This window comes from Cottoperca gobio, chromosome 16, assembly GCF_900634415.1.
Source record: "Cottoperca gobio chromosome 16, fCotGob3.1, whole genome shotgun sequence".
NCBI classification, from domain to species: domain Eukaryota; kingdom Metazoa; phylum Chordata; class Actinopteri; order Perciformes; family Bovichtidae; genus Cottoperca; species Cottoperca gobio.
Genome location: NC_041370.1, coordinates 16,897,562 through 16,913,712, shown reverse-complemented (window position 1 = coordinate 16,913,712; position 16,151 = coordinate 16,897,562). Strand labels below are relative to the sequence as shown.

At 41.0% G+C, this 16,151-nt stretch overlaps 1 protein-coding gene across 3 annotated transcripts in view; it reads right to left on the bottom strand.

The window, feature by feature from the left end:
- The window catches only part of grb10b (growth factor receptor-bound protein 10b), a 62,824-nt gene that overhangs the window by 43,459 nt on the left and 3,214 nt on the right, over positions 1-16,151 (bottom strand). For all 3 annotated transcript variants that reach the window (XM_029450820.1, XM_029450819.1, XM_029450821.1), the window contains exon 2: positions 6,420-6,545. In XM_029450820.1, coding sequence (XP_029306680.1) covers positions 6,420-6,470 — 51 coding nt within the window. In that variant the 5' untranslated portion in view covers positions 6,471-6,545. The remainder of the gene's footprint in view (positions 1-6,419; positions 6,546-16,151) is intronic.

Sequence of the window (16,151 nt, the reverse complement as noted above, 5' to 3'; positions counted from 1 at the left end):
GGCTGTCTGGGAGTAAATGAGTTAACACACACACACACACACTCACAAACAATAAAAGGACTAAAGGACCTTTAAAGCACACCTTGATCTCTTTTGTGGATCTTACCAACAAAAATCTAAATCCCAGACAGCCTTTGATGCCTCTATAGACAATTGACAAAATGTTAACTTGGGGATTTAATCCTATAAATACCGGCCAGTTAGCATAATCCTCAACCATGCGATTGCCTAACTTTGTGTTTGGCTATAGGTTTATTGAAGCGACTACAACGAGAGGAGCAATAATAAGAAAAGACACGTTTCTTCTTTTAATGTATCCTGAACACACACACACACACACACACACACACACACACACACACACACACACACACACACACGCACACGCACACGCACACACACACACACACACACACATTGCTTAAATTCTTAGAGGGGGGTCAAAACAGGACTGAGGGTAGGCCGAGTTTTGACAAGGGTCCTTTAATATTGATGAAGTTTAAAGGAACTTCAAATAAGGGGTTGAGGATTTGGCTTTTTAAACGGGGTCAGTGGAAGGCCAGAGACCAGGTTAAGTCACTGAACGCAGGACAGACAAAAAGGTCTGGAGAGTGGGCCTTAAACAAAAAGGAAAAGACTGAGGTGAATGTCAAAGCAATGCCTTTAGAAGAGGTCAGACAGAGGTTAAATGTTATGACCGGGGATTGAATATGAATCAATACTTGGCTTACTAAGTGGCTTTTGGCTAAGAAAGAACAGCTGAGAATGGACTGGATCCATAAGAACATCTCAAGTTTAAACAGTATAAAATGTCCATTATTGTTTGATTTGCCCAGAACTAAATGTTCTCAGAAATTTTCCTCAAGTGTCTGGCAGACCATTCTTGCTGACAGCTATAGTGCTAACTGTATACACTCCTGTTACAACCTCCATCCAACACTAGACAGAAAGTGGAAATCCCTTCTTACATAATTAACCAGAACGGGAGGTCACTCTAAAGTCTGCTCTACTGCTTTGTTTATCTGTTTGTTTATACAGTAGGAACACAGCTGTAGCTGCTGTCACAACACAGCTGAGCCACTGACAAGGCATTTATTTACATAACATTAGCTGATTTAGTTTTTCCCAAATACATTTATTTAAGCATCACCCCGATAGTATGTTTGCTACCTTTATTATGTTATCTACCCATACAATTTGATAGGTCTATAGGTTCCGTAGAATTAGGAAAGCTTTCTAAAATACATCTTCATTATAAGTAGCACTATTTACTGAAGTAATCCCTGGCTACTTTTGATATCAACTAGAGTGTTATTTTCATTATAAATACATCAACCAAGTGTCATTTTGAAGCCTAAAAAACACTCAAAAAGAAAGAATGTAGAACAATTACAATATTTACGAAAACTTTATGTCGCTTATTTTTGGTCGCTTTCCAAAACCAATATTGTGCTAAATTCAAAATAAGGTTAGAACAATCGTTTGGATACTGTTTAACATCATAAACCATACATACATTTTTTTTAAAAAACATGTAAGAATCACCCAGTCAGTCTGCATATAAACACAGGGATAGGTAGATATTGCAGAGAAAACTTTTATATATGACAATATTATTTTTTGGGCATACAGAGATTCATTGAGCTCTGCTTAAGGCCCTGTCACACATATCCGTATGACAGAAACGTATGCATCCGAAAATTTGTCAGAGTCCAAATACGTCCAACTTTTCATCGGATTGGAAAAGTGAACATATCCAGATACGCATGTCTAACCTATTGATAGAGCATCACTTACTAATACAAAATGTATCAGACGAATGCCCAACAAATGCATAAGATATACAAAAATATGGCGTATACAAAATATGGGCAACACGCTGGTTTACGTAGATATAAGGTAAGGTATAAGTAGTATTCGTTAAGAGCTCACTGTGTTACGCTGAGCTGCGCTGTTGAACGCTCATGTTTTGAGCATGTTCAAAATTACCGGACGTACCCGACGTGTACTTCATGAGATATGTAGACGTTACGTGACGTTAGACATACGTGTTTCTCCTAGGTTTACTGCTTTGGAGGGGCGTTCACCGCGCGACGGGGGGAGATTGCGTGCGCGCCGCGGTTTCTATTTAGTTCTCCCCTCTCCTTTCTTCCGCTGTAGGTGTGTGCGCACGTGTGTGTGTGTCAGCTGCGAAGCGCCGCCCTTCGCAAAACGGAGCGAAGGAGAGAATGTGAATGAGCAAAGTAGACAGTACAAACTGAAACGTGTACATAAATTAGATCAATAGCATAAGCGTTTAAATGTTATTTATTTTTTCGAGAAAAAAAACAAAAACACCTTGAATTTCAGGCAGGGCACTGGGCTCTGTTGTCGGGGCACAGTGCCCTGCCAAGACAATGGTAGGGGAAACACTGGACATACGTGAATACGGAATACGTAATATTTACCTACGTAAATATAGTACGTAAATACCTGCGTGAATATCTACGTGACTACGTTAGAGGAACGTTAGATATAGGCTACGTCGGCTGACGGTGAACCCTACAGCCAATTTATTAATAACGAGTGGATACCCTATTCCTACCCTATGTTAACATTATGCCTGACGATGGAGTAATTTATTAAACGTGTTTCTACAGTACAGCTAGCGTTCAGCATGTTAGCCGTTCTCCAGCATCAGCATGACGTGAACCAGATGGCACTTTTCCAGCTGCGTTGGCCAGACGCTCTGATACGTTTTAAATAAGTAAGTGATACACTATCAATGTTTGACATACGTATAATAGTTCGTTATGTATACGTCAGCTACAACACCGCTGTGGAAAAGTTGGACATATTTGGACTCTGACACATTTTGAGCTACTTTTCATATACGCCGGCATGTTTCTGCCATACAGAACTGTGTGACAGCGCCGTATGTCTGGCGTGTTCGGCGTATCGTCTGTGTCCTTCAAACGATCACAATTTACCCTTAATTTATATCAACGTATTGCCGATATGTCGTATACACCGGCATACGTTTCTGTCATACGGATATGTGTGACAGGGCCTTTACACAGCATTACACTGTGTAGTCTACTCAAGTTTTACTATCCATAAGGGCCCAGGTTTGTTTTACATTTATATAACCATATAACAAGTATTACTGGTACTGTAGATCATCCTGCCACTAACCATCCTTTTTCAACCCATCTGATGTGCCTTGCTTTGCACATACCATCATTGATTCACCTGTCATACAACAAAAATGAGATTAAAATGTTGATATAATACCTTGAGTTTGGTATGAATGTTATCTTCACATGAATCTGTTTTGAATTGCTGCTGCAGTTCTATCAGGGAAAATCTTCCATAACCCTGGAATTTCATAGTGAATGGGCTTTCTCATTCAGCAAGTCAAGCAGCAGTCAAGGTACATCTGTTATAGCTGAATGCTTTGCAGACAGCCGAGTAAGTGCGTGTCTGAGCGTGTGTGAATGTAAACTACATTATGTACATTACACACTGAATACTGTAGCCCCATCCAAACCGCTGGCAAAGACACAATAACTAAATGATTCCTCTATCTATTCAGATTTTTAAGCTTTTTCAAGAAGCCTTTAATACCAGAACAGTCCATACCTGCCACATAAAATTAAATAATCATCTAAAAGACAAGACACCTTGTTGAGGGATTGGTGTATTTAAGATCATCTTAAAACTAAAGCAGTGTGAATGCAATAAGCACATATAAGCAGAGAAAATCTATTATTTGATACTATGTATGATGATTCACCAGAGGGGGTATCACCTCAGCTTCCACTCAAGACCTATTCCCTGTAGTTTGATTTGTGTTGGCTTAGGTCCTTAAACTCTTCTGTTATTCAATGTACGCCTCATTTAAATGTACGCTGTTTTAACAACATATGCGTGGAGTAATGTTTGCAGCTGAAGCAATAAGGCACACACACACACACACACACACACACACACACACACACACACACACACATCTTTCTTTCTCCCTAAACTCTGGGAGACAGGCTAAACTCTCTGTCCTCGAGGTCAAAGGTCAAAGGTCATACATAAAGCCATTGCCCAGATGACCAGCAGACAACAGACTAGCTTGATCAGGCTAATAGTGCTACTGCCCTAATACAAATGTTTGGAAGCCCTTTACTCTACGGAGGCTGGTAGGACTAAATCTACCAAACTTAAAACCCGATGCCCCTAACCCTAACCCAGAGGTCAAGTCTGCCCTGGCTCAATGACTCATCAGCACATCAGGATACAAGGTTTTTAGAGTATACTAATATTGTCAGTGAAACTTAAACCCAACAAAATAAGATTAGATGTGAAAGACAAAAAGCATCTGCACCTCAATCTCAGGAAGTGCACAGTGATAGAAATTGGTCACATTCGGTTTCAAGAGTTTTAAGGACATATTTCTGAATAACAGCATCTCCTAAATTAACACAAACGTTCTGTACCTAAGATACACAATTCAGCACAACTCTTTATTCACAAGCCAGTTGGTTCCATAGTTGACAATAGCAGTGTTTGCCATACATTGATAGAATTGTGGCAGTCCTGCATTAATACTTGTATTCCTTTGACTATTTAAAGTGGGTAACATCTTATTTGATTGTAGAGCTGCATGCAGCGTGTTAATTTGCTCAGCCCCCCCTTGTCGCCCAACTTCACTCCCTCACAAATACATTGACAACGGACCTGTCTGTTTCTGTGCACACACTCTGAATCAAAACATGATCATGCGCAAGAGGAAGGATTGTTGTTGGCTTTTCCCCGCAGAGAAGACGGCTGGCCGGAATCCCTGAATAGAATCAATTCAGAGTTCATGAATGGCCAGGCCAGTATCATGACCACCTCTGCACTAATGTATCCAGAACTGATGCATTCAACTTACATATTTTCAGTGGAGGACCTTACTGTATATACTGTATTATTGTGGAATATGGTGCAAGGGTCTGAGTTTTAATAGAATAGCTCCTTTAATGAATATCTATGTATTTATCCCCAGACAGTTTAAATTGCTGTGAAATGACATACTGTGAAGCTAACAACTTTTCATAACAAGTGCTGCCGATAATCATGATCATCTTGTCGATATATTTGGATGAAGTGGGTCACATGTGTTGGCATTACAATCAGGTGAGCTACAGTCAATCGGCCTAAACCCGGGGCAGAATCACAGAATTGGCCGGTGAAAAACTATTTTGTGTTTTTAGGAAAACTGTTTCTTTATATTCATGAGTTTATTTCATTAGGCCTACTCATTTTCCAATCAGATATAATGAGGTAGCTGTTCACAACTTACTCCAGGAACATGAAATATGAATTCCACTGCACAAGGAAACACACTAAATACACTCAGTACTAAAGGCCCTAGTGTATGTGTTTGTGTGTGCGAGTGTGAGTGAATGGGATAGAAAAGAGCAGCCGTTACCTGGGGAGGCGTGTCTTTTGTTGGACCAACGCTCTTTAACAGCCTGTCCCCATGCAGCTTTGTGAATTCAATGTTTTCACAGTGGTGGAATGTTATGGTAAATGGACTGCATTTATATAGCGCTTTTCCAATCTTTGCGACCACTCAAAGCGCTTTACAACACATGTCAGCATTCAGCTATTCACACACAAACACACACACACACACACACACACACACACACACACACACACACACACGCACACACAGAGGCAGAGGCTACCATACAAGGTGCCACCTGCTCATCAGGAGTGATTAACATTCACATGCCATCGGGTTCGGTATCTTGCCCAAAGACACTTTAACATGTTGACCGCAGGGGCCATTCTTTAATTTCCCTCTCCAGTGTATACTACCTAATAAACCAAACAGACTATTAAGAGCACCTAAAGGGCTGACTGAGAGAGGCTGGGACAGGCGGGAGTGTTGGCAAGGACCGACTGTTGGAAAGGGCCGCAGAGACCTGAATCCACACCCTCCCTCACCATTTCCTAGAGTTCTTGGAAGCAAATCTAGAGTACCTCGAGTACTTCTTGGATGGTTTATTATTAGTTTCCCATGGTAAATACATAAATAACAAGGTGTCTGGTTTGTACAGGGACAGATTTCAAATTTCATAATCTGATCCAGCAAAGATATTCCAAGAAGTCTCATTTACGAATTGTGTTCGCCAAGACCTTTGGATAAACAAGTCCAACATTGGACTGGATACAAAGTAATTTATTGTGATACTGGAACTATTTCTAATCCAAATGTGGAGAGCACTTAATACTGACATCACAGTCTGGCTTTGCACAAAAGTCTTGGCTGTTTCATCTCTAGTCTAAAATGGCAACATTTCATTCCTACAAGTTGAGCTGTTAGCGTATACATTCTGCTTAAAAATAGATTTAAACTTACCAAAGAAAAACCGACAGAGTAAAGTGCCGTTTACCTGATAATTTGGATGATGCAGGAAATAATCCGGACATCCAGCCACAGCCATGTTTTGTGATTCTCAGCTCTTTTGTACAATTTGCTTGGTTGGATCAGTTTCGATACAAGATGAACAGAGCAGAACCTGCAGAGGAAGAAGAGCATACAAATGGAGGTTAAAGGAAAACTACAAAGGAAGGAGGGGAAAGAAGGCGGATGACAGAAGGAAAGGAAGATGGAGTCTAGGTTCTGAGGAGACAAGTATAGCACAGAGCATTTCTTAACCCACATAGACCCACAGTAACTAACATCAACGAGCAACAAGGGAGGAACAGCGGCAATAAGCAAAATAATTTATAATCTTATTCAGAATCTAATTGTTTCCAAACATTATGGTTTGTAACATACTCCACATCTGAAAAATATAGGCTTTGCAACTTGTAAATGAAAGAAGAGACCAAAGAAAATGAACGTCTTGTTTTTAGGGTGAAGTGCATGTATTGGAGCCAAGATAAACTTTTGTGGCTTATATTTGAATAATAAGAAAGAGCTGATTTAACTTTGCACAACCGTTGAGTAAATATGAAGAAGTTGTGCACCTTACGCAAGTCTCTATTATGGATAATGGAAAAAGAGAAGCTTCCTTTATTGAGAGTGTTGTCATCTTGGGTTTTCTAAAATCATTTTACTGACTCCGACCCAACCACCAAAGACGTGTGGGACTTTAAAGACGTTCTTCTGCTCTATGAAGCCTCCCTCCCGGCCATCCTTGGGTCATATTAACCACAAACTCAACAACATGGACTTTAGTCTATTTGAACTTCTTAAAGTGGGTATCCTATTAACCTCTTGGCACTGCTGCCACTGAATAAACACCTGTAAACATGGACCCAAAAATACCCTGCAGGCACCTCTCCAGGTCTTAAGATAGACCCAGGGTATATTTGAGCTGAGCAGCTCGGGCTCGCAAATATGATGGTCTTTCATGCAGCAGTTCATGACCCTATGTTTGTATTTTAAAAATATGACCTGCCATTTTATAGACAGCTAATTTTATCCCATGTTTGCATTAGCGGTGGTGAGCGGGCTGCCCTTGTGACCGTAGTGTGTATACAGTATGTGTGTGCATTTCTGCCTGCACATGCTACTGTGTGTGCACATGTACTGCATGTGTGTGTGTGTGTGTACGTGGATGTTTACACATGCTGCACATGTGTGGCTGTGCGTGGGTGTGGAAAGGATCTATTTTTAGCAGTTTTAAGACATTCACTTCACATAGGCTGCCATAAGTTCTGCAGATTTCCATCTAAATGTAATACTAACGATTGTTTCAGCTGATGAGATAAATTAAACTGTCACTCAGAGCTCTCCTTTTCCAATCTTTTTTTTTTTTAAACTAAAACTGAAAATGTTTATTTATTTTTACCTCCAAAATTGGGCTTGCAAATAATGATCAAACCATGAATGCATTCTAAACAAAAAGCTTGGCACAACGATTACTGGGAGCGCTGAATGGGCTTGCTTGTAATGAGTGTTTGTGTGTGTTATTGTGTCAGTCCATGTGTGTGGCCTGGCCGGCTGGCATGCGAGAACAGCTCGTCATTTACACATTATTTACAGACACACAGTTTACAACAAAAACAAAACAAATTAACATCAGCCTAAACTCTCCCGAGCAGCTCCTCATTAGGCGCCACACACCGGCCGGACTGTATGTTTATTATACTTCAGGAGTCAGGAGGTTGTGCAAGAGGGACATCAGCAGACTTCAATTAACTACATTAGAAGTTAAACGAAAGCTTAAATCCTTATCAAAACTGCCACTTTCATTTTACAAGAATAAAACAGCAAACCTTATATACCACTAGATTAAATATATGGCCTTTTGAAATCACTGGTATAAATTCTGCTTTATTTGTGCGTGATAAAACATGGGAAAAAGCTCAGGCGTTACACGCAGCTTTAAAATACCTTGCAACCCAAGTTTTAAAGCGCTCATATGTGCCACAGTGACTCTGTGACTGATATAATGACCAAACAGACACGCACCTATGCTTAATTGCGCCCTGACACAATCAAAGCCATTCCAGTGCAGGGATTAGACTCCCTCAGAGCCTTTTGATTTGATTCCTTCCACTTGAACAGTGTACTGAAACCTAACCATCTCTGACCTTGACAGTGCAATTATCCGGACAGTGTTGTCGCACTAGAAAGGGTGACTTTGGGGTACGCCGGCTGTACCCAGCGGTGAGGTGACTGCATCTGGATTAATTAAAGTGATTTTTGCTCAAAGTTGCACGAGGAAGAATGTTTAGCTGGTGGACTTCAAACACAAGGGCCTTAATAATGCCCGTCATGGATCAGAAATCCTTCTCAGTACTATCCTGGGTGAGACTTCACAGCAAACACTCAACACTTTATAGAAGGTGTTCTACCGACATCCACCTGATGTGTGGGAAATATTTATATCTTATTTATATTATTTAAGTATATGTGTCTTTCTAAGTTAGGAAACTAAATCTAAAAGAAAACCAACATGCAAACATAGACAGCTTCTAACGGTTTAACCTCAGAATGATAATGTACATTAAACAAAACACACAAAATACCATAATGTATACTGGGACACATAAGCAATTTCTTTGCACATCACAGAATATCACACAAAAAACTTTTACACTTTACGAATATGCAATGTTATACGACATTGCCCTTAAGCCAATAAGCCATAAACACCAAGACATTTATTCAGTTAGAGCTTTCCTTTACTCAAAAGTTTCATTTAACTGTAATAATGGGAGTGCTTATATGAACCTATAAGATATTTTTAAAAATGTGTAGGCAACAAAGGTCGCCATTGTGTTGATACTTTATTACTGCAGTTAGGAAATGAAACACTTTGACCTCTGTGTGTTACATACTGTACTAGATGTTACAACATATAAATGAGGAGTCATAATTGAAGTGAAATGCGTTGGAGAAGAATAAACAGCCTTTGACCTCTCTGTATTTTTGCTGAGCTCTGTAACTATAATCAACTAATGCAGCACAGAGTGGAGCAGCTCTTTAACACATACTGGTGGGCCAGCATGCTTAGTCAGTGGGGTTAATGTGCTGACATATGCTTACATCTCAAGGGTCCAGCATGAACATCCCAGGGTGATAAGCCCTGCAGGGAAGCCAACGATGAGGCCTGGGATCACCAGAACCCTGGGCTATTTAAAGTAAAGCCTAATTGAAACAGTAGAAACATGTCCCTGAAAACTTCTCCTCTTTTACATGATGGTGGATCAGTGGCTGACCAGCTCACCAGACCAACGTTGGATGTTAAGAGGACTAAGAGGGCTGCAGGAATGTGCCTCTGCTGGTAATCAATACAATTAGGGGAAATATGGCATACAACACAAATGCACTGATCCAAAAAGGGATAAGGGGTGCCAAAGCAACAAAAAACAACTTTCATTATGGTTTGAAATAGTCATTACTTACTTAGGCCACATTTTCTCCCACATTAAATAACAGGTTCCATTTCTTAAGCCTTTCCAAGGACTCCCATAACAATACCTAGAGTGGAACATGGAAATATGAAACTTTTAACCTCACATACTTGTGAGATGCACTGCCAAACATTTGTTGTAAACTAAGGTGTCAGGTTTATTTTTTTTTAACCCGTCTGCCTGCCTGTTGGTCTGGTTTGTCTGTCTCAACTGTCAACCTGCCTATCTGTTCGGTTTGTATCTTTTGGCTTTTTGTCAGTATGTCAGTCTGTCTGTCTGCCTCGATCTCTTTACGTCTATGTTGACGTGTCACCTGTCTACTGACGGTCTACCTGCATGCCAGCCTCTGTACATTCTGTACGTATATTCTGCTTGGATATTCTGAATTAAGCCTTATTCTGAATATAGTCTTTTTCGATTAAGATGTGGTGGACATGCAGATATTAGTGCAGGTTTTTCGCAGCATTCTTTGGACGTGTATACCACAGTTTAAACCACAGTTATCCACACACAACCTGATAAGATTCAGCTCTGTGCGTTGTACACAAACCAACTACTCAACAGCTTGCAAAGGTAGAGATGCATGACCAAAACAAAAGTTTGGAATAACGCATACTAAAAATGGGGCAAAAACGCATGTAAACGTAGTCATTGTCAAATCAGACAATTCAGGGGAAGATCATTTTTCATTAAACATAATAAATCTGTAAAAAAAAAAACGTAAATAGTCATTTTGGTTACATTTGAAATTAATTAAACCTCTTTCACAAATTCAGCTGATTGGACAGGACACAGCATGGGGCTGTTCAGCTCTGCTCAGTCATCTTTGGAATGCAGAGAGCACATTCTTTCCATATAGGGCACTCGGTTAAAAAAAACATGTGCAATATAGCGAACCCCGACCCCACCAAATGGATTGATTTGTGGGCCAGCCAGGGATAGGGTGGGTGGTGTTAAAATAATAGTGAGGAACATATGGCAGAATATGTGAGTGTGTGTGTGTGTGTGTGTGTGTGTGTGTGTGTGTGTGTGTGTGTGTATGTGTGTGTGCATGCATAACACAAACACAACACACACTGATTGTAAGCTTCCTACTTAGGTAGCATGAGGTCAAAAGGTTACTTTTTTATGCTTCTAGGAGTCAGGTCAGACAAAGTGTTTTATCTTCTACACCTTGTGGCAGAGGTCTGCACAGGTCTGTTCTTTCTATCTCACACTGCTTCTGCAGGATTTCCAACCATTACGACACATTTCTGCAGATGCACCATCCCACCGCGTCCTGTAGGGAGTCTCAAATCAAATTTATTTATATAGCCCAATATCACAAATTACACATTTGTCTCAGTGAGCTTTACAGACTGTACAGGATACGACACCCTCTGTCCTTAGACCCTCGCATCGCACAAGGAAAAACTCCCTAAAAGAAACCAAATAATTAAAATGGAAAATAAATGGAAGAAACCTCAGGGAGAGCAACTGAGGAGGGATCCCTCTCCCAGGACGGACAAACGCGCGTCGTGTGTTGAGAATAAACAACATAGTAAAATTACAACATGATGTGATCAAATATGAAAATGGATCCAGGAGGATGTCAAAAAAGCTTTCAGGTGCCTCCCAAAAGAAATATTGACGTGGGTGTCAGGCAGGACCAGGGCAACAGGCGCAGCCACGATTCATGATCCAGGCGTTACCTTTAATAGTGGCAACCTGCCAGATGAGAGACACAGAAACTCCCCAGATGATGCCCCGGATGCTGAGTAGGTAACATGCATTTAAGGGACATGAATGCATACAGATAGAGAGGGAGAGAGGAGAGACTGATCACTCCCTGATCACTTGTGTTCTATTAAAAATCTGTCTGCCCCATCTCACAGGGAACATTTGTGCAAACCGTATGGATTTTTTTAATGAGAAGAGCTAAAAGCAGTTGCTCAGTTTTTTTTAATAAGCCATGTGTATAAGTCATGGTCTAAAGAAAATACATCATGGGTCATGTCTCCTTTCTATGATAGTTACTGTAATTTCCTTGATGCATTTGATTTCCTGGAAGATTGCATATGGTTTACTGGAAGCCGAGTGCATTTACATACAAGGTTAAGACCAATCATTAACAGGCTCTAATATTTTGAGATATGAAATTTCATCCGCCAATAAAGATAGTGACTACACATGAATAAATACGTCCCACGGCTGCAGCATTTGTGTTGGCTTCTGTGTGATCTGTGGAATCCCACTGCAGCTCGGGGCATCACTGGGATAGACAGACAGTACAGCTGGAACAAGCTCAACATCACTTATCTTCAAATTGTGTCAAAGGCCTCAAGAGAGCCACTGTTCCACTCAGGGGGAGCAGAGAGTGTACGTGCATGTGTGCTCCAGTATCTGTGTGTATACAAGTGTGTGTGCATGTATTCAACTGTGATTTACAGTCAACCTAAACTTACTGTCTGAGTTTGTCATAATTCCTTTAAAAGGGGTAGTTTGGATGTTTTGAAGCGGGGTTGTATTATGGTACTTATCCATACTCAGTGTATTACTTACAGTAGATGTCGGCACACCCCCAGTTTGGAGAAACAGACAGGAGTACCAGCATGGAAGCAAAGCAATGTACTGCTGTGGACGAATTGCACAACTCATTTTAGCAACCTAAAGAAAGGCCCACCACAAAAACTCAATACCAGTTTAAGTGCACACTATATTTAGAATATTTTCACCACTTTACTTTTTGCTGATGCTACTGCTGTACATTGCTTAGCTTCCGTGCATATTGATAACCCCTGTCTGCTTCTCCATCTACTGTAGGAATAAGTAGATACAACTCCACTTCAAAACATCCAAACTACCCCTTTAATAGTTTCTGTTGGAAGTCAAGCAACTAAACACCTTACTCCTTCAATGGAGGTGTATGCTACAGTCAACGGCAGGAGGTTTAAAGTGAGAAAAGCAGCAGATTAAGGAATGTTTGCAGCAGTAAGAAGAATTTAATAGAAATAACAAGGATAACCGTTTTATGTAATGCTAATTGCTCAGTTCAAACTAAACTGCTTGAGAAGAAGAAAACGGTGTTGATTATAAAAGGGGTTGAGGTAAATGAATTAAGCAGATGGCTATCTAGCTGGCAGCTGGTAATTATATGACCCTATGCAACTCTAGCTCTAAATTTGATAAATGTTTTATTCACAAACCCATGGCAAGTTGAGAGAAGCCTGTAATCTCAAAAGGCCAATCACAGGAGTAACGAGTCTTGAAGGAGGATCCAGGATAGCTGGGTGACGGAACAGAGCATGTCATGTTCCTTGTGCTATACTAGATATCTTGTTGATAAAAACACATATTTAAAGCTGCTCTAATCAATATATGTTTATATTAGCAATAGATTAAATGACTTTGTGTAATGTGTAAGGAGTCCCTTGTGGCGAGACTTATTCCGTGACTCTGCTGTAGGGAAAGGAATAGTTTCCCTCAGCTCTATGGGGCGTTTAAGTGTCTATTAGCTAAGATTTTGGTTTTACAGCATTAGGGCAACTTAACTGTTTTGATTCACTCTCACCGCTACAGGTCTCTGACACTGGTCACACACCTTATTCAAGTACCACACCCGCCAAAATCACCCAGGCCTCCCATCCAACTGGTTCCCACTGTTAACCAATGCTGCACTTTAATGAAACAGCTACCTCCCTCTCCTCACCCATCCCCTCTACCCACCCCCCATCCTCATCCCGCTCCAGTCCACAACATAAACAGCGTCTCAATTCAAGAAATGGCACAGCTCCAACTCTGTGTCTTGGGACTTGTGGAGAGCTCATTGAAGTGAATGTACTAACCGTAACCCAACCCCTAGAGATGGGAGGTCAATTATTCTACTGTATATGTTTAAACTAGCCGAACGGCTTAAGTGAGAATATTTAGCCGGACGCTGTGAGTTATCAAAACTTCCTATGGCGAGGTGACCTATAGCAATGTGTTTTATGTGAGACAGAGAGTGGTATGGGTGGAAAGATAAGTTGCCTGCTCTACTGTATTGTGTTGCTGAGAGCTGGCGATCCCCCCTCTGATTCCCAATTGCCTTTAGCTCTCTAGGCAAAAATGTCTGCTTGAAATGTGTGTAATTCTATACGTGCAATTGACAGTCTAGTCAGACAGAAATAGGTCATCATACAATTTTAGATCTCTAAATAAAGACTTTGAAATTGGTCAAATAATTAGAATTTACTGTATGCACTGCATGGTATTACACTAACAAACAACACTGACCATTGATCAAAACGTTTGGTATTCCAAGCAACTCTAAAATGGAAATTGCAAATAATTCCAAATATGAACTTTCAAGCTTTTCAAATTAGGTTTTCAGAGTATAAGACTGTGTGTGTGTGTGTGTGTCTGCGGGCTGGCTGTTTTTTCTGCAGTAATGCAACTCTGAAAAATGGGAGAGAGCGAGCGTTGAACAGAGCATCTCTGTCTTCTGTTTTAATCAGCAGATTAGATGGTAGTCACTCCTCACTGGATGTGCTTGTTGCACATGTTGATTAGTCATTAATTGGCAGCTTTCATTATTTGAGAGCAGCAGCGTAAAGTGGGGCTATAAGAGAGGGCCTGATGTCATGCCGGGGGAGGCTGAATAGCACCAGTCTATGAGAGAAAGGCCTTTTGGAAATGTGGACAGTGCCTAATTGGATGAGGATTTCATTGGACTGCTTGGAGAAATGGTCTTATGCAATGACATAGAAGAATGGACGGAGCTTGGGAGCAATTGTGCTTGTGCACAAGTTGGCTGTAATGGAGGCCCAAGAGGGCTGCGTTAGATGGATTTGCCTTCTCATGATGCCATTTTTACTACACCTGTTGGTGGCACATAAGTTCTTTATATGACTGCTGCTGTAAACTACGCAAAACTGTTGCAATAAGGCCCAGACACACCAAACAGACATCAAGGAACTAGCGGCACTGGAGCCGCCTCAAATTGCCTACGTCTTGGCCAAAAAGTCGCACTTGAACACACCGCAAAGACTACAGCAAACGACCAACGAGCACCTACGTTCTGCACCTGCGTGAGAGGAAATAACTCTCAATACATACAGTTGCCGGTGGTCGTATTCGTCCTCTGTGTGCCCTCTTGACTTTAGAAAAGTGTTGACGGTGTGGGACACCCTGCAAAAACTAGGGCGTGAGACGCTCAGCTACAGCCAGACATTGGCCGATGGTCGACCATTGGCTTGATGTGTCAGTGCCTAAAGACCTCCTTTTTAGTCAAGAACATAAAGCTGTTTTGTGGCATGGCATGATTAACATCTACAAGAAGAGGCAACATCAAACTCAAATAAAATGGACCGTGTATGTAAAACATACATACAAACTGGTATCAAAAAAAGGCCGGTGTTCTATGTGACCACTTGAGCAGAAAGGGGAACAGGATTTATTTTACTTACTTACTTTTAGGAATGCTAACAAACTTGGCTGGCGGAAAGAAAAATCATATTAAGAAGGACTTAACGAAAGTACCAAAGTAAACCACCCTAAGCCCTGATGGCTTCTAAGTCTGAGTACTGAATACTACAAAAAAAGAGGGCAGAAAATGCAATCATGTACGACAAAATACATGCTTACTTGGTCAGAAGTGCTATATTCAGAGCGTGAGAGGGAATCAGAATGAGGTTTAGAACGGTGCTATAATTCAAGAACAGAAAAGTGTCTGTATTGTTCTAGGGGGAGCCCTTTTGGTATTTATTTGACGTATCGGGTCTGCTGAAGCCAACTACCCATGGTTTGTTTGGATTTTGCATTGCAGATTCCAAATGGTAAAGTGAGACAAATAAACAGAGGACGACATACATGTGGAGATAAAAAACAAGAGAACACGAGAGCAGTGGCAAAAATGTTGCATATTTGTGTTGGAGAGATCATTTTGTCTGGCACATCAGTGTGCATCCACACCACATTACCTGTACCCACCCGGGCATGTGGTCCCTCAGGTGTTCAGTTACCTACAGAATCAAGGTAGCATTCTTGCCTCTCCTGCAGGCTGGGGTTTCAGCCACATTTGGACCAACGGCAGACAGTAAGAAACCCAACCAACTGTACACTTTGGTGGTTAGACAAGCAAGCATTGCATCACCTTGTGTCACAAGTGGACAGCGGTTAGAATCGGGTCCGTATAAGTCCATATTTACAGACCGGAGGAAGGGGAAGAATAATATCACAAAGTTTTTCATCTGGCAAGGGTTTGAGTTCTTAGAAATGACTCCTTACAAAACAGA